The sequence below is a fragment of the Mobula hypostoma genome, chromosome 6, assembly GCF_963921235.1.
Source record: "Mobula hypostoma chromosome 6, sMobHyp1.1, whole genome shotgun sequence".
NCBI classification, from domain to species: Eukaryota; Metazoa; Chordata; class Chondrichthyes; order Myliobatiformes; family Myliobatidae; genus Mobula; species Mobula hypostoma.
The window spans coordinates 46,970,036-46,988,528 of NC_086102.1; the positions used below are offsets into that span (position 1 = coordinate 46,970,036).

An 18,493-nucleotide genomic window follows, 5' to 3' on the forward strand; every position below is an offset into this window, starting at 1 on the left:
ATCTGCGGTAACCTACGCACATCCTCCCGTATACTTTAAATCATTTCTAGATTACTTATAATACTCAATACAATGTAAATGCTATGTAAATAGATGTTATACTGCATTGTTTAGGGAATAATGACAAGAAAAAAAAGTCTGTACATGCTCGAACAAGTGCTGGAGAGAGAACTTCCGGAATTTCCCGATCTGTGGTTGGTTGAATCCGCGCATGTGGAACCTGCGGATAAGGAGGGCCGACTGTACTCCATCCAGAGGAGCTACAGATGTGTATAGAATTTGCATTGTTTGATTGATACCAGCTGGATTGAATAGCTGATAATTCTTGTCTCTTTGTTCCACCTTTAGTAAGATATCAGCTTTCAGATGTGTAGCAAACTAATAACCACTAGGATTCCACAGTTTATACCAAATCTTCCACTTTCTTATCCAAGCAATATGAAAGTGGGCATGCAGGTACAGCAGGCGGTGAAAAAGGCGAACGGTATGCTGGCATTTATAGCGAGAGGATTCGAGTACAGGAGCAGGGAGGTACTACTGCAGTTGTACAAGGCCTTGGTGAGACCACACCTGGAGTATTGTGTGCAGTTTTGGTCCCCTAATCTGAGGAAAGACATCTTTGCCATAGAGGGAGTACAAAGAAGGTTCACCAGATTGATTCCTGGGATGGCAGGTCTTTCATATGAAGAAAGACTGGATGAACTGGGCTTGTACTCGTTGGAATTTAGAAGATTGAGGGGGGATCTGATTGAAACGTATAAGATCCTAAAGGGATTGGACAGGCTAGATGCGGGAAGATTGTTCCCGATGTTGGGGAGGTCTAGAACGAGGGGTCACAGTTTGAGGATAGAGGGGAAGCCTTTTAGGACCGAGGTTAGGAAAAACTTCTTCACACAGAGAGTGGTGAATCTGTGGAATTCTCTGCCACAGCAAACTGTTGAGGCCAGTTCATTAGCTATGTTTAAAAGGAAGTTAGATATGGCCCTTGTGGCTACAGGGGTCAGGGGGTATGGAGGGAAGGCTGGGTTCTGAGTTGGATGATCAGCCATGATCATAATGAATGGCGGTGCAGGCTCGAAGGGCCGAATGGCCTACTCCTGCACCTATTTTCTATGTTTCTATGTTTCTAATATCTATCTTTCTTGAATCTTTTAATTCTTACCAAACTTCCATTTTCAAAACTGTATTCATTGCTTCTCTACCATGCCTTCATTACCAGTTGGGAGTATTAAAATGCTTTATTGATTTTTATTATCCTTGTTGCAGCAAGTAGTTGTCCTTTCTGCCTCTTTTGCTGATTCCCTTCAAGTTTTCTTTTGTGTGACCTTTCCTACAGGTGCCTTTTTGGATGGTTTCTCTTCTAAAGAGGAATTTCAGTTTTTGCTGCATCAACTACTTTTCCAGAAAGGAGGTGAACACAAGTATCAATTTGCGCAGAGAACAAACTCAGTGGTTCTTTGAATTAAAAGATACATACCCAACAGTGCAGATGCAGCTTCCACCAACCCATTGTAAATCTGAGAATTCTGCGATGGGTAAATTTTCTCCCACAGTATTTGAATATAGTTCAATATTTGAAAATAGCCACAGGTAGACAATGCCCACCATACTGACCAGCATAGCAGCGGCCCTGAAGAATAGCACTGTATTAACATCTTCCATAGAAGTGCAAGCACAATGCAAATACGTTTGAATGGCTTTTTGTTCTGTAAAAAAAATTTTTTTAAAACATTACTGTCAGACTTTTATCTGTCACATAACTCTAAGCACTATACTTAATATTTTAAGGCAGAAACAAAATTATGTATTCTTGTAGAAAGACCATATCTTTTCATCAAAATTATGTGACAAACTAACAGTGGCATCATATTAAAAGTTTTTAAATCATGGGGCATAGAAACCGATACGCTTCATGCAGAATACGTCACTAGGTGGCAGTATTGTAAGAGGCTCCCACTTTGCTAATCCCACGAAAATGGCTGCCAATTTAGTCTGCACTGTTTGCCTCAGCAGCATGTTCATCCCAGTTATGTTTTCGGGTAATGTATCCTCCCCAGTAACCAACATTCTTTCTCGTGTCTTTACTAATAGATGCCCCTGACTTCTCCACCTATACCCCGAGCCCTGAATCCCAATCAGGGCTTCCACTTATATCTGAGTGTTCAGGATCTGTGTCTAAACAGACCATGAACTCTTTGCTTTTTCATGTCCCCACATGAAGTGGTAGTTAGAAACATAGAAAAACTACAGCAAAATACAGGCCCTTCGACCCACAATGCTGTGCCGAACATGTATTTACTTTAGAAATTACCTAGGGTTACCCATAGCTCTCTATTTTTCTAACCTTCCAAGCATCTTAAAACTGTGCCCTCTTGTGCTAGCCATTTCAGCCCTGAGAAGAAGCCTTTGACTATCCACACGATCAATGGCTCTCATCATCTTATATACCTCTATCAGGTCACCTTAAGTTGTAAAAGGTCTCAGGTCCCCCTGGTGGGGAGGCTTGATTAATCTGGAAACACTGAATGCACTTCCATGTGAGAAGCTGGTGAGGTGCTGGGCCAGTCTGATCAGTCTGCATCCCCTGTACCAGTAATTTCCTTCCCCTCAGCCCAGGTCGCAGATACCCTTTCCATGGCAGCAGCCCTCGGCTCAACTCCCTCACGATCAATGATACTTCCACAAGGTGTACATCAATCTCTGATTGCTGCACTTCTGCCTTGAAAAGGGCCAGGAACATTTCCTTACAGGTCGACTGGTAGTCATTGTCTGTGTTAATTTTGCTGCTTCCCTTTGACCACAAGGCCCTGACTTTCATCTTTCCCTTGTCATCCTGCCTCAGTATTTCCATCCTATTGAACGCCACCCTCAGGGATGCCCCATTTGCAGTGCCAAGACCTCCCTTTAGTGCACGGGCACATTGCATAAATTTGTTCATGTCCCTGATTTAGTATCTCATCATCCAGGCCATCCCTCACTAAACCACTGTAATTTCCCATATGCATGATGACGGATCAAAGTGCCATGATTTCCTTGTCTATGGTTCACCAAGGCACACCCACTTGTTCCCAGTACACAGCAGAGGAGTAAACCCGCAATATTGCGCAATGGACTTGCTCATCATTTTTATTCTGCACCTTGTTATGAAAATGGCTTTGTATAGAAAGAGTAAATGCCTCCTCTGTGGTTAGAGGCGCCAAGCCAGCACCTGTATCCCACCACAACTAGGTAAACCACAATGAGAATTTATCTGGTCTTTTGCTCATATTTATCCCACATGGCCCCCTTTCCTCATCCTTCCACACTTTGGTCATTTACTTGCCTCCTGGTGTTGACAATGGATCATTACTGGGAGCATTCTGTACTGCTGGTTCTCATGTGCAGAACCCTGCTCACACTTCAGTGGAAGATCCTCAGGACTGTAACCATTTCAAGCACTGGAGTCGTACCGTATATTGCCATCTCAGCCGCCAGGGTCCCAACCCTTGGCCATTAATGCCCTCACTCTGATGGAAAATAGACCCCGATCCCTCAGTCTTGCACCATCTTCCTACCATACTTTAATCAGTATTACATGTTAGAGTGGTTTGCTGGGTTTTTGTCTGACATCTCATTCGTGGTCAGTTAGGGTGACAATTTGCTGTTCTCGGGTTACCACTTTCCACATGTCGTTCTGCGCCTGATGCAAGTCGTTCTTTTTACCCAGGTGCACAGCTAGATCCAAAAGGCTGCATCCTCACCCTCCTTCCGTTTGGAGAAACCCTACCTTTTAGGCAGAGTCACTACTGTACCTGGGATGTTGCCACAACTGCTTTCCATCTCAGCCTTCAAACACATGGGAGGACAATACCTGGACAATATGTTGGCCACTTCCCGAAAACAATGGGTGTTGTCTGTCTACCCCAGCAGCCTAAACTCTTAAAACTCAGTTTCGCCTGCACGCATGTCCTGTTGTTTGCAAAATACTGCCGCATCCTGCTGATTACGCCAATTTTGTAATGAAATGTTTTGTAATTAATTCTTTGTTCTTTCCTGATTCAGCAATAAAAGGTATTTTTAAACAAAGGAGACATTATATAGGTGTTAAGGGTTATATATGCACTATATATAGACTACTCACTAACCACTATAACAAAATACAGTATATAGAATAATATTTATCAATCCAAGCCGATACCATTTTGTCTTACAATCACCATTTTATTCTACACACTTGGCATATAGAAAGAAAGAATCAAATAAGTCTTTTGTAAAATGTTCTCTTTACACCTTTTGGCCTGAGATGCTTATGTATGCTAATTTTATTTTGCTACATATACCCACCTTTTATGCGGAAAAATTTTTGCCCTCAGATCTCTTTTAACTATGGTCCTTCTCACCTTAAACCCATGATATTTAGTTTTAGACTCTCTTATTCTGATGACTACCTAGTCTATTTATACCTTCCATTTTTAAAGATTAAAGTCTGTCACGAGCCTTGGGGCCCATCAGGCCGGTGCTTATGCCGGTTTCCGTGGCGTGAAGCGACTGAGAGTACGAAACTCCCCCCCACCCCCCAGACAGAACGCCAGTCTATCGCGAGGTTAACCCCCAGCATTTTTTTTGCCGGTACCCATTCTCAGCTGGGTAGACTGGAGCATTGTGTGGTTAAGTGCCTTGCTCAAGGACACACACGCTGCCCCGGCCATGGCTCGAACACACGACCTTCAGATCACTAGTCCAACACCCTAACCACTTGGCCACACGCCACACTTTGGCCTTTTGTGCTCGAGTGAAAACAGCCCCAGTCTATCTGAGTGACAGTATTCTTGAAGCAGCACAAACTCAATCTTTAGCTCAAAAACAAAATTTAGCTAGTAATTAACTTCCTGAAAAGGTGGAACCACAGCTCTCTCACCAGCCTGGGAATTTCAATAAAGTTGGTGACAGCTTACACTTTGCAGTTTTAAGAATATAATGCAGCCAACACAAAGTCAAAGTAAAAGATCTTTTGGAATACACAGTGCCATAAACCTTAGATGAGTAAAGCATCCAAGAGTAGGCTTTGATTTATTGAAATCGATTTGCTTGTGGAAGCAGCTATTTTGATTGGTTCAAGGGAGAGCAAGTTCACACAAAATTCACAACCCAAAGAAAAATACTATTTCTGATTTCAACTGCACGAAATAATGTGAATAAAAAGATGTGGCACAGTACCGTAATTGTAAGGGTTTGCGAGGTGGCATTCATTGGCTCTAGAAGACGGCTAACAACCAAATGCTCAGCATCAGCATTGTCACAATTGAGCGGTAAAGATGATTCAAGTTCGCTTAATGACGATATTGCATCTTCTACTTTGATGTCTTTAGCATTACAGTTTCGCACCACTCTGTGAAAGAACATGCTTTTCTGTGGCATTGGAAGAAACATCGATGTAATAAAGGCAATTGTTGCACAAACTAAGGAAATGACATTGAGATAGAAGAGAGATATCGGAGTAAATAAGACCAGTATTTGTCCAGCAACAGATCCCACTGTGTATCCAACCAACGTGGCACATCGACAATATCCAGTTACTTTCTGGTACTTATTAAAGTCCACTACTGTGTAGATATAGGAATAATATGCCACTTCTGATGCAGTCACCATACCATAGAAGAATTCCACAAACTGCATTGCCAGCAGTCCTTGGGCATACAACAGCATGAACAAGGTCACAATCAAAGCTGCACATTGTATAATGATGACAGGCTTGTAACGAAGGTAGTCAGTTGCAAGGAAGATGGGAAACAGAAGAACCAAGTAGGAGTAAGTCCATACTGGAAAAACCTCCTTCACCTATTGGAAACAAAAACATCCAAAGTCAGCAAGATCAATTTATAACTTTCAATTACTGATTTCCATTACATTATTTTATTCAGAATCCAAGTTATTCAGAGGAAAAAGTACAGTTATGAAAGTTTTTTTTCTGTCAATTCTATACTCCGTCTTTTACCTTCCCCCTAGATGCTAACTCGTGCTTTAATAGTCCCACAGAAACCTACAAATATTGGTACCTCACTTCTATGACCACAGACAGTGAGACAACACACGCAAAATGCTGGAGGAGCTCAGCAGGCCAGGTAGCATCTATGGAAAAGAGCAAACAGTTAACGTTTTGGGCCGAGACCCTTCATTCCGACCATCCTGGTGAAGGGTCTCAGACCGAAATGTCGACTACTCTTTTCCATAGATGCTGCCTGGCCTGCTGAGTTCCTCCAGCATTTTGCGTGTGTTGCTTTGGATTTCCAACATCAGCAGATTTTCTTGTGTTTGTGGCACAGACTGTGAAAGACCACACCAACTATTACAAGAGGAGTCACATCTAAAATCTGGATTTATCTAAGTTCTACACAGCTGCCAAGCTGCAAAGCTGAGCACAGAGTTTTTCAGAAATTATTGAAACCCCAGAGCAACTCGCAATTTCAGAGGAAGGATGCCTTCATTTAGCAGATTTCATAAACCCAGAAGAAATCAGGAATTCAACACAAATCATACCCACACCGACAAAATCCTGTGTGGTCTACTATAGTGTGTGAAGCAGTCTCGTAGAATGAATAGCATTTAATGACAAACAGTTAATTATTAGATTAAAGGATGTGAGAATGACCAGTGATTGTTACTAATGTCTGTCCTGCTTACAAATGTTTCTGTAGTAAGCACAGCAAACCCATATTGAAATCTTATTTCCAAAATGACCAATTAATATTTCAGAAAAGGACGAATCTGATTTATTGGGAAGAAAGCTATATTGTACATATTAAATTTTCTGCAGTATTGCGAAAGGGGGGTGTATGGGGTGTCTAGGGACGGGTAGCACCTCTGGTGGGGGGGCCTTCCGTGCCCTTTCTCAGGGCAGCTTGTCCACCTTTGGTTCCCACCTGGCGCTCAGCTCTCACCCCTCACCTGTGGCTCCAAGTAGCTGTAGCTCGCGCAGCAGCCACACAGCCCGCTAAACGGTCTTGGCAGACAGGCCAAACCAGGTGAGGGTAGCCGAGGGGTCTTTGACCCTTGGTGAGGTAGGGGGTCTGTCTATCCCAGCGTGTGAAGTCTGGCACTGGCAGGTGGAGCAGAGGAGACCGATTAATGGTCCAACGGTCAAGAAGGCAGACCAGCAGGCGTTGGTGGAGCACTAAGAGCACGCCAAGGCACTTAGAGGTCCTGGTCATCCACTGCAAGAGGTCTCGTAGAATGACACAAGAGGTACTGCAGACGCTGGAACTCTAGAGCAATACACACAACGTGCTGGAGGAGCTCAGCAGGGCAGGCAGGATAGGAATACACCGTTGATGCATTCCTGCCGAGACCCTTCACCAGGACTATTAAGCACGATGGCCTGATTCAAAAAAAAGATTCAAAGGTTCAAAAAGCTTTATTGTCATTCGCAGGGCAGAATGAGACAGCGTTTCCCAGGAGCAGTGCAATCATAACATAACAAACGCAACACTAAATAATAAACATTACAATAAATAGTAAAACACAACAGCCACATGTCAGTTAAAATCAAGTTATAAGTGCCCAGTGCAAGTTAAAAGTGTCCAAAGCAGAGTCAGGTAGAGCAGCTATTTAGCAGTCCGACTGCCTGTGGGAGGAAGCTGTTTAGTAGCCGAAACGTAAGACTGGTGGGGAAGGACAACAGTATAGGTTTCTCCACCCGTGGGAGTGGGAGGGGTCGGTGGGCGGGGAGTATACCCCTCAACAATGATATGCTGAGCTGAACTACTGGAGTGCCACGTGGGTGGCTATAAATACGGATATGTACTGAGTATAATGGAAATGTATGTAAAGGGTGAAAAGTTATTGAATGGTTTATTTAAAACAAGATAGCTTTTAAAGTTATTTATCACATTTGCAAGATATTTAACCTTTGGTCTGGTTGCTTCAAGAAAATCAATAGCTTGGGGAAAATTTGTTTATTCTGCTTTCCATTCACAGATGTTGCCTGGCCTGCTGAGGTACTCCAGCACACTGTGTATTTGAAATCACTTGCTTTATAACCCTTATTTTTTCCTAGCTTCTCCCCCATGAATGTGTACTTTTCTTTTTGTGACCAGGGATGGGCCTCACAGCAATTAACTGAATACTTCTGTGAAAGAAAAATACTGACTAGCATATTAAGTGGGTTGTGATTTTCTCAAAGGAACTTAACAACAGGTGCCTATGGTACCCTTCCTTGGGGCAATGGTGAAAATTCATTTAAATGCGTGGTGAAACCATTTTGTAAACCAACATTCGCGCCCAGGTGCAATTTAAAGGAGGCAACTCACGCAACATTCTCAAAACTAAATCGATATGGTAATAACTACTGACATTGCCGGTGACAACTGCCGTGAAGTGAAAAATTTTGATAGCGCGCATTCTAATTCGTGCAAGGGGTGTAAAGAGAACATACTGAAACATCCAGTTCGTGCTGTCTGAATTGCTAAATATTTGCATCATTTTCCATATTTCAGGATTGCTACATCTACGGTATGTAACCCTCCCTTCAGGTTACATAATCCATATCACTTTGTCGAACCCGCTGTGAATTTTCCCCCAATTACTTTCACGATACATGGGAGCACTTGAACGTGGCGCGGGATGCTCCCGGGATGTTGAAAAGTGCTTTAGCTTGTTTCTGATTTACATTCATGACCTTGGTGGACCTTCATGACCATCAGCGCACGCTATGTGTTCAGTCAACATGACCTTGGATAAAGCAGGGAAGCTCCTACACATTATACCATCTAAACATGCATCCTCGATAGTTAGCGCAAATCCCCGGGGCCCTGAGCCGGCATCAGTCATCATCACACGTGTATAGATAGTGCAACTCTGAACCCAAGACTCTAGAGAACCCTAAGCTCAGTGAGGGACGACTACAGAAATAACCCCACAGTACATTTCCACACATCATCGGGCGTGTTCCCCTCACGCTCCACTCGCCTGTTCTTCTGTTAGATTTTTATCCGGTCCCAAAAGGTACGGGGTGAAGAAGGGTTCAAAGGGCCGCACGTTGGAAAAGAAGCCGCAGAAACAGAGGAGCACGGTGGGGTAGAGCCAGCTGCCGTGGGCCGCTGCCTCACGTTTCGCCGCGCCGCTGTTGTCCGTCATCCTGGAGCCGGCAGGCGCGCTCAGCCCCGGCCACCGGTCAGCCAATCCGCAACCCCTGCACGAAGGCTCCATCGAGGCGCTCGCCCATCAGACAAACATGCCGCGTTGAAGCTGCCGGCCCTAAAGACACTTCAGACAAGACCCGCGGCCCCGCAGTGCGCTCATCCCGCCCGGGACCGGGTAGGACCGGGCCGGCGCAAGGACTACCTGCCGGGTAACCGCGGGGTCACGGAGAGCGACAAATCGCGGAGCAGCGCTGAGGAGGTGTGACGGGACGTCATCTGACAGCGACGAGCCGGAGGGAGGTGGCTGAGTTTCGGTCGACGGACACGGCTCTTCAGTGTAAACGCTGGGCTGCGAGCACCAAGCCTCCCCGATCAGTCCCGCCGGCTACTGTTGGCGTCAAGCTGCACGAATTTGAACCAACTTATTGACGCTTTTTGTATTGTAAAGCATAACCGACCGTAAGAGGCAATCTGCTTCTCTCTCCCAAGGCGCTTAGAATAAACATGGTTGCACCCGTGTGCATGTAAAAGAAGTTTACTTATAAACGGATGACTCGGCCGAACGTAGCAATTCTGATCTCGGTTTTTTTGGGGTGAAACAGGAGGCGTTTAATGTCACAGCAGTTAATGAAATTCGGACATACGTGGGGTGATTATGTTTGGTAGGAAGGATGAATGGAGGTTGTATAGAAACTATTCTAGAAGGAATGCAGAAACAGGGACCTGAGGGTATGTGTGTATAAATCATCGAAACTGGCAGGGCAGGTTGAGAAAGTACTGTATGTTAAAAATGCATATATGTATGTAGCTTTGAGTATATATCACAGATCCAACCTCAACTGAATTTGCCTAACCCCATTTGCTGTGAGAGCCCACTGCAATTTGCCTCTCGCCATAATAAGTCTACGGCAGACGTGATCTCAATAGCTCTCCACGCTGCCTTAGACAATACAAATACCAACGCCAGGATGCTGTTTATTGACTACAGCTCAGCATTTAATAACATCATTTCTACAGTCCTGATTGAAAAGCTCCAGAATCTAGACCTCCGTAAGTCCTGTGCAACTGGATCCTCGACTTCCTAACCGGAAGACCACAATCTGTACGGATAGGAAATAGCATCTCCACCTCGCTGATGATCAACACTGGTATTTCACAGGGATGTGTGCTTAGCCCACTGCTCTACTCTCTCTATATCCATGTCTGTGTGGCTAGGCACAGCCCAAATGCCTGTAAATTTGTTGATACAATCTTTGCTGGCAGAGTTTCAGATGGTGACGAAAGGCGTACAGGAGCGAGATATACCAGTTAGCTGAGTGGTGTCGCAGCAACAACCTTGCACTTAATGTCAGCAAGACCAAAGACCAGGAAGGGTAAGGTGAGGTGTTATATACCCCTAAGGTTAATTTTTTCTGTGGACTGTCACTTTAAGATGCCCAAATAATGAGACTGACTTTTGGATTTCTACTGACTACAAAATTGCTTGGTTACTATGGTGAGAGAGGTGGAAAGATGGACAATCGATTGCTTATACAAGTTCACAGCTTGTTTTGGATAAGCAAGGTCAGATGATCCTCTTACACACACATAGATAGATATGCTCAGAGTCAGGATGGTTTCAATCAATGAAAGAGACCAGTGAGTGAAGTTGTTGGTTTAACCTTTCAGTAGCCCAAAAGGGGTGAGTTGAGATTGATCCAGAGTATTGATAAACGACTCTCACAATGTACTGCAACTAGAAGTTTGCAGAGAAAGAGGAGGGGCATGAAAGGTTTGACACAGAAGAAACCTAGTGATAAAGAGATCACTGTTTGGACTCTCTTCTAAGTAGCCCGTAAGGGTAAGTTTGATTCCATTCGAATACGAAAGTGTGACTGTCACTTAGTTAATCCACAGGAGTGGTTCTCTGGTGAGGGGAAAACCTTTGTTTACCCTTTGTCTGGGTGTGGTAATTCACTGAAGAAAGGCACCCCTGTGGCAAATCACTTGGAGTTACTTCGTATGTCGTGGAACTGAATAAGTGGCTATCACATTGTGTGTTTGGGGTAACCGTGTGGAATCTACCGGTGTGTTGACCCTTGCCTGGGTGGTGGTTCCCTTGAAGAGGGTCCCCTTTGTGATAAGCTACTGTTGGTGATACTTCGTGTGAGGATTTGCAGGACATCGGGAAAATGGACAACATCTGTTGATTTGTTTTTCCCCTATCGTGGATCTCGCCCTGGATTACAAATATCTCCCTCATAACAACAATAACAACTCTGTGCATTTGAACTGAACTTTCTTACATACCATGGTAAGACTGTAACACTTGCCACCTGAGCTTGAATAAGTTTGGGAACTTTATCTATACACCTATATATGCATAACACCGTTAACTCTTGATTTACCTGGTTTAAGTTACGATATTTAGTAGTTGCTAAGAAAATAGTGCTCGTTAACAGCAAAACTAGACTCCAGGTGTGTTCTATTGCTGCTGATACTTTTACAGGGTTGCGTGTACATAACAGAGGGAACACAGATCTCTGAGGACCTAACCTGTACGCAACATATTGATACAGCTATAAAGAGGCAAGACAGCTGCTATATTTCATTAGGAGTTTGAGATTTGGTTTGTCAACTAATTCACTCAAAAACCTGTACAAATGTACCGTGGAGCGTATTCTGACTGGCGGCATTACCGTCTGGTAAAGGGGGGGGGGCTACCGTACAAGGTCGAAATGAACAGCAGTAAATTTTGCAGTAACTCATAGAATTAGTCAGCTCCATCATGAGTATTGGCCTCTCTAATATCTGAGACATCTTCAAGGAGCGGTGCTTTAAAAACGTGGCGTCCATCATGAAGGATTCCCACCACCCGGGACGTGCCCTCTTCAGGAACGAGGTACAGAAGCCTGAAGACACACACTCAGCGATCCGGGAACAGCGTCGTCCCCTCTGATTTCTAAATGGTCATTGAATGCATGAAACACACACAAAATGCTGGAGGAACTCAGCAGGCCAGGCAGTATCTATGTAACGGTTGACGTTTCGGGCCGAAAACCCTTCGGCAGGATTGAACTCATGAACACTACCACACTACTCTTTTATTTCTGTTTCTGTGCTACTTACTTAACTGAACTATTTAATTTTCCACAGGCACACATAATTTATATGTATATATTGATCATGTATTTCATTGTATTGCTGCCGTAAAGTTAATAAATTTCACGAACTGTGCCAGTGATAGTAAGCTTGATTCTGATTATGGTCATCGTGTTACAGGAAGGATATGTGGTGTTCAGATTCAGATAAGATTTAATGAGGGATTAGGATGGGAAGATAGATTGGAGAGGCTAAACCTGTTTTCTTTAAGGAAGGCTGAGGTAACGTCTGAACACAGGGTGTGGTGAGAATCTGTTACCTTCAAGGTGTGTGGGGGAGGGTAGGTTTAAGGAGCAGAAATCAAATATATATAAAAAAAGATTACAATTAAGGAAAATCCAGTAACATGGTGTATTTGAAATATTGAATGTGAGGGTATTGTTTGTGGATGTGGTAGAGGTGGGCAGTGGCATATCTAAGGTATGGCGGGTATGGCACGTACCCTGGGCGCCACATGAAGTGGGGGGGGCGCCACTGAGCAGTTTCTATTAAAGTCAGACAAGCCAACCCGGGATAGTGAAAAAAGAATTTTCTTCAGAAGTATGATCTGTCTTTGATTATCATGGACGAGAAGCACTAGGATGGCCTTATTTCAGAGCATTGTGTAAGAAGACCATGAAACGTTTCTTCATGAAGAAGAAGGAAAGTGGAGCTGAAGGACGGAAGAGACGAAAGTTGGAGGCGGAGGCTACAGATTCCTCGATTTCATTTGTTCACTGTGAAACAACGTCAGACCTGAATGGTAGATTTCTGTTAATTACTGGTTTACTTTATAACCAAAAAGTTGTTATAGTTAATATCGATTGTTACGTACCCCGTAACTGGGTTGCCAAACCAGCAGAAATGGACCACTTAGTTGGAGTCTGGTTCAACAGAAACTAATACAGTTTTATTAAAGAAATAAGTAACACAGTACTCTAATCATAAGGATATAAATGCAACAGGTTAGCAATGATAAAACACATGTAAACAGAACTAGGGTAATAGAAATCAATCAAGCTCTATCGCAGTCTAGGGGTAAAATGATCAGTCTCAAGTGACGCAGAGTTCAGTTCAGCTTAGTACAGTACGCAGTAATCGCTGTTGTGCTGTTGGAGAGAGAGATAGAGATATGCAAATCTGATTCAGCAGACCTTTCGGGCAGACCCTCTTTTATGTCTTCTGTGGTCACCGACTGTGACCCCTCCGCTCCGGGTACGACCGTTCCTCCGCAGTGAACCCAGCACCCAGGCAAGGGCGGACACACACACCAGGTTCCTGCCGATCATCCCTTTTCACCCTGTCGGTCTATGGTTGATTCCCTCAAACCAGACCTCCAACTCCCACCAATTTGTGGGGGCACACCGCTCTTCCAGGGTCTCATTATCTCGTGATCTCGTGCCCTGTCTGTCGTGCCTTAGTGAACCTGTTCTTTTTATCCCCCTGCTGGGGTATCGCCTGTCCATTAAACTTGAAACAGTTCAGGTTCAAAGCAACCGGTCTGTCAATATTCTGAAATGTGGTTCTTTCTCGTTAATCTCTCTCTTCTCTCTTATTAGCATTTTGTATGTTTCTCCATTGTCTCTGTTATCTCTCTCATCAGCATCAATCTTCTGATAACTTGGTTTGTCGTCACACTATGCATCAAATACCGATTATCCTGAATTCTTTTAAGTATTTATTTGCATCTTTTCCTAATTTAAACGAATATACATTGATAATGGGCAGAGATTTTAACTGTTGCCTGAATTCCTTGATGGACAGGTCTGCAGCCAGTCAGGTACTTTCAAACAAATCCGCAATTTTTTTTATCAATTCCTTTGTAGTTAACTCTGGAATTTTCGAAGTTTGGAGGTTTTTTATATCCTAACAATAAAGAGTTCTCATTCTTTTCTCATGTATATCATAATTACTCCAGAATTGACTACTTTTCCATTGACTCTCGATTAGTTTCATCTGTTACAGCCTGTGAGTACAATGCAATTGCCGTCTCTGATCATGCGCCCCTGAAACTATCAATCAAATTAACTGATGTAACTTTCAGTGCTAGACAAAGGTGGTTCAATTCTACTGTGCTTCAGGACTTAAATTTTGTTAACTTTATTAAAGAACAGATTGCCTTTTTCTTCTCAACTAATTTTTACAGAAGAAAGCATATATCCGTGGGCAAATTATTTTATATTCTGCTGGATTGAAAAAAAAGGAATTAATAATGAAATACATACATTGGTTGATAAGATTAAAGAAATTGATAAAAAATATTCTGTTGCTCCTAATTTGGAGCTTTACAAAAAGAGAGTTGAACTTCAGATGCAACACAGTTTGTTATTAACATCCCCAATTGAAAATCAATTACTTAAATCTAACAGTCAATTTTATATACTTGGTGATAAATTGGATAAATTACTGGCCAACCAATTGGAAGCTGCTTCGGCTAAACGTCAGATTATTAAAATTCGTAAACGGGATGGTACTTTGACCATTTGATCAAAATGAAATTAATAAATCTTTTCAAGAATTCTATACCTCTTTATACCAATCAGAATTTCCTGACGATTCTACCATAATGCATGAATTTTTAAGAAAATTGAACATTCCAAAATTACCACTTAATGAATGTTTAACATTAGATGCACCTATTATGGAAGAAGAAATAAAAAAAGCAATTTCTTTGATGAATTCTGGTAAAGCACCCGGCTTAGATGGGTATACAGTAGAATTTTATAAATCTTTTTCAAGTCTACTTTCTCCTTGGTTATGTAGAATTTTTAAGGATACCTTATTTGTAGGTAAATTACCACAATCTTTTTATGAAGCACCTATTTCTTTAATTCCTAAAAAAGATAAAGACCCCACTGAATATGCATCATATAGACCTCCTTCTGTTAAATTTGAAGAAACTTGGAGGCCATTTATTCAACATTTTCATATGATGTAAACCTTTTCCAAATCCTTTTTAATAACTTTTTGTTTGTGTATAGAGGAGCGGAGTTAATGACAAATAATGATTTTAACTGATGAAATATGGCAGCCCAGTTTCTGTTTTGTTTTGTTTTTTTTTAGTGTAGGGGTAAAAACTTCTTTTTGAATCTTTTTCATGTTCAGTTATTAAGAGATTGGGAGGTTTAAATTAAATATGTTACTCGGAGTCTGTGTCTATAATACGTTAATCGTTATTATTGTAATCCCAATCTCTTTGTATCATTGTTATGTTTGTCAATTTGAAACTCAATAAAAAAGATTGAAAAAAAAGTTGGAGGCGGAGGAAGCCAAGAAGTCGAGCAAGTTCTTCATGCAGAGGAGTTGATCTCTGTCAAGAATGGAATATTGAAGTTGAAAGACGTCAGAGACAAAAGAAACAAATGGCTGATGAGAACTTGAGAGACGCTGGGTTAACAGCTAAGGAGGAAATGGAAAGAGTTATGAAGGGAACACTGGACCGTCTTTACAGAGAAGTGGATGAAAGGTTCGCTCATTTGCATGACAGTGATGCCAAGTTTGGGTTCCTTCTTGATGTCAAGGGATTGTGTTACGGCACTGACAGTAACGACCTAAGAAGTGCGAAAATTTGGGCGTATTGTACAGCTCTGATGTTGATGGACAGCAGCTATATGAAGAAATTTTGGATTGCAGCATGTTGCTATCAAGGCGGGTCAACATGAAAATATCAAGACCTGAAGAGCTCCTTGAATTTATTGTTCAGTATGGAGATGAACTACAAAAAAATGAAGTATGGAGGAAGAACTACAAAGTTTAATTGATACAGTTGTTGAAGAAAGTGCAAAAATGGTCTATCTATCAATTGCAAAAAGACAATGTATAGTGATATCCAAAAAGAAAGAGAATCCTATCTGCAGGCTGAGAATAAACGGGGAAGACATAAAACAAATACAGAACTTTTGCTACTTAGGAAGCTGGGTGACATCAGATGGCAGGTGCGACATGGACATCAAAAGAAGAATAGGGATGACAAAAGACACCTTTACAGTAATGAAGAGTATGCTGACCGATACTAAACTAGGCATGACAACCCGCCTCAGACTACTGAAATGTTATGTTTATCCAGTTATGTTATATGGCTATTGCAATAACCAAAAAGTATAGTTCTCTATTTGAAGCAAATTTTATCCCTGTAATTGAAAAGATTAAAAAGAAAATAGAATTTTGGAAGACACTCCCAATTTCTTTAGTGGGTAGAGTAAATGCAGTCAAGATAATCTGTCTTCCCCAACTGCTCTGTCTATTTCAGAACCTGTGCCTCTATCTTTCCAAAACATTTTTTTAAAGAATTAGATTCGATAATTCTACCTTTTGTATGGAATTATAAAGCCCATCGAATTAGGAAAGAACATCTCTGCAAGAATTAAACTAGTTGGGGGCTGGCACTACCCAACTTTATTTTTTATTACTGGGCTGCTAACATTAGCCATATAGCATACTGGATAGATGATACAGTTGTACTTCCCGGACGGTTGGAGATGGAGCATGAGGATTGTCTACCATATCCCATAGGGGCAATCATTATGTCCCCTATTCGGTTAAATAAAGTCTGTTATAGAGGCAATCCCATTATCCATAGCACCATACAGATGTGGAGACAAATGGGGAAGCATTTGAAACTCAGAACATTATCTTTTCTTGTACCTATATCAGCGAACCCCTCTTTTATCCCCTCATGTATAGATAGGGCCTTTGATGCATGGCGAGAATTAGGGATACGCAGGATTGGAGGCTTATACATACAAGGGGTTTTTGCGTCATTTCGGCAGCTCCAGGACAAATTCGGATTGCAAAAGAGTCATTTTTTTCAGGTATCTCCAGCTAAGACACTATATAAGATTACATCTTTCTGGTTTTGAGTCAGCAGAACCTGATAAATTAGATACTCATTTAGGATCATGTTTAGGGACAGAACACACCATCGCCTATCTGTATGATGCCATACAAAACAAGTGTCATACAACAATGGATAATATTAAAAAAGAGTGGGAAAAGGAGTTGGGTACAGAGATAAAGGAGGTTATATGGAATGAGGCTTTGGAGTATGTTACCTCCTGTTCCATCAATCCCAGGCATTGTTTAATACAATTTAAAATCCTACGTAGACTACATTACTCAAAAGAAAGGATTCATAAAATATTCCCAGAGGTGTCCCCAATGTGTGAGAAATGCAAGTCCTCGGAGGCAAATTTGTTACATAGTTATGCTTTATGTCCCAGGATACAAGAGTACTGGAAGCAAATATTTGAGGTCCTATCGAAGGTACTAAAGGTTCAGATAATACCAGACCCCATTTTAATAATTTTTGGAACTTCTGCGAGGTCAAATAAATTCCAGGCTACCCAGCAACTACTCCTGACCTATAGCATACTTAATGGAAAGAAACTCATACTGATGTCCTGGAAAAAGGAGGAAACTCCATCACTCAGACAATGGCTGGCTGCATTAATGGATACTCTGCATCCAGAGAGGATAAGATACGTTATCAAGGACAGACTCAAGGAACTTGAAAAAATCTGGCAACCATTACTGTTGTATTTAGAAAAGACCGACAGCTGAATTAAGTGTGGGGGACGGTAGGACCTAAACAGCACATACGGTGGGGGGGGGGGGGGGTGAGGGGAAAGGAGATGGGGTGGTAGGGTTTCCTTTGCTTTTTGCTTGTTTACTATACATACATTCATTTGATTTTCATTATGTTGTTATAAGAAAGAAAAGGAAAAAGAAGCATTGTACTTTAGGACATTGTCGGTTGTGGTTAAGCTGATGTTGCTTCACAATAAAAACATTTGAAACAGTTATGTTATATGGCTCAGAATGTTGGACAATATCCAGTAACATGAGGAAATGAATTGAAGCAGCAGAGATGTCGTTTTTGAGGAGGATGCAAAGAATATCATGGACGAAATGAATATCTAATGAGGATGTCATGAACAGAGCAAACACAAAAAGAGAAATAATGTATGAGATGAAAAGGCGACGTAACTTCACTGGATATGTGACTAGGAAAGAGGAGTTAGAATGCACGGTAATTATAGGAAAAATTGAAGGGAAGAAAGCAAGAGGAAGACAAAGACAAATGATGATGAAGACAGCAGCCAGAGAACTGGAAATGAATACCAATGAATTGATCCACTTGACCCGAAACAGGAGTGTGTGGGCCATGGCAGTCAAAGCTCAAACTGGGCATGGCACCTGATGATGATGGAAATGAGAGCGTCTTCTCCAATCTTTGCATTGCTATTCGGACAATGCTA

General features: G+C 42.1%; 1 protein-coding gene across 2 annotated transcripts in view; it reads right to left on the minus strand.

Annotated features, from left to right (window-relative positions):
- Nucleotides 1–9,369, minus strand: part of LOC134348017 (thiamine transporter 1-like) — a 34,520-nt gene extending 25,151 nt beyond the window's left edge. The window contains exons 1-3 of one of the 2 annotated variants that reach the window (XM_063050761.1): nucleotides 8,944–9,369; nucleotides 5,197–5,817; nucleotides 1,478–1,706 (exon numbers count right to left, since the gene is read on the minus strand). In XM_063050761.1, the coding sequence (XP_062906831.1) occupies nucleotides 1,478–1,706; nucleotides 5,197–5,817; nucleotides 8,944–9,183 (1,090 nt within the window). In that variant the 5' untranslated portion in view covers nucleotides 9,184–9,369. The remainder of the gene's footprint in view (nucleotides 1–1,477; nucleotides 1,707–5,196; nucleotides 5,818–8,943) is intronic. The other variant, XM_063050760.1, reaches the window with a different exon arrangement.
- Between the last annotated feature and the right edge of the window lie 9,124 nt (nucleotides 9,370–18,493).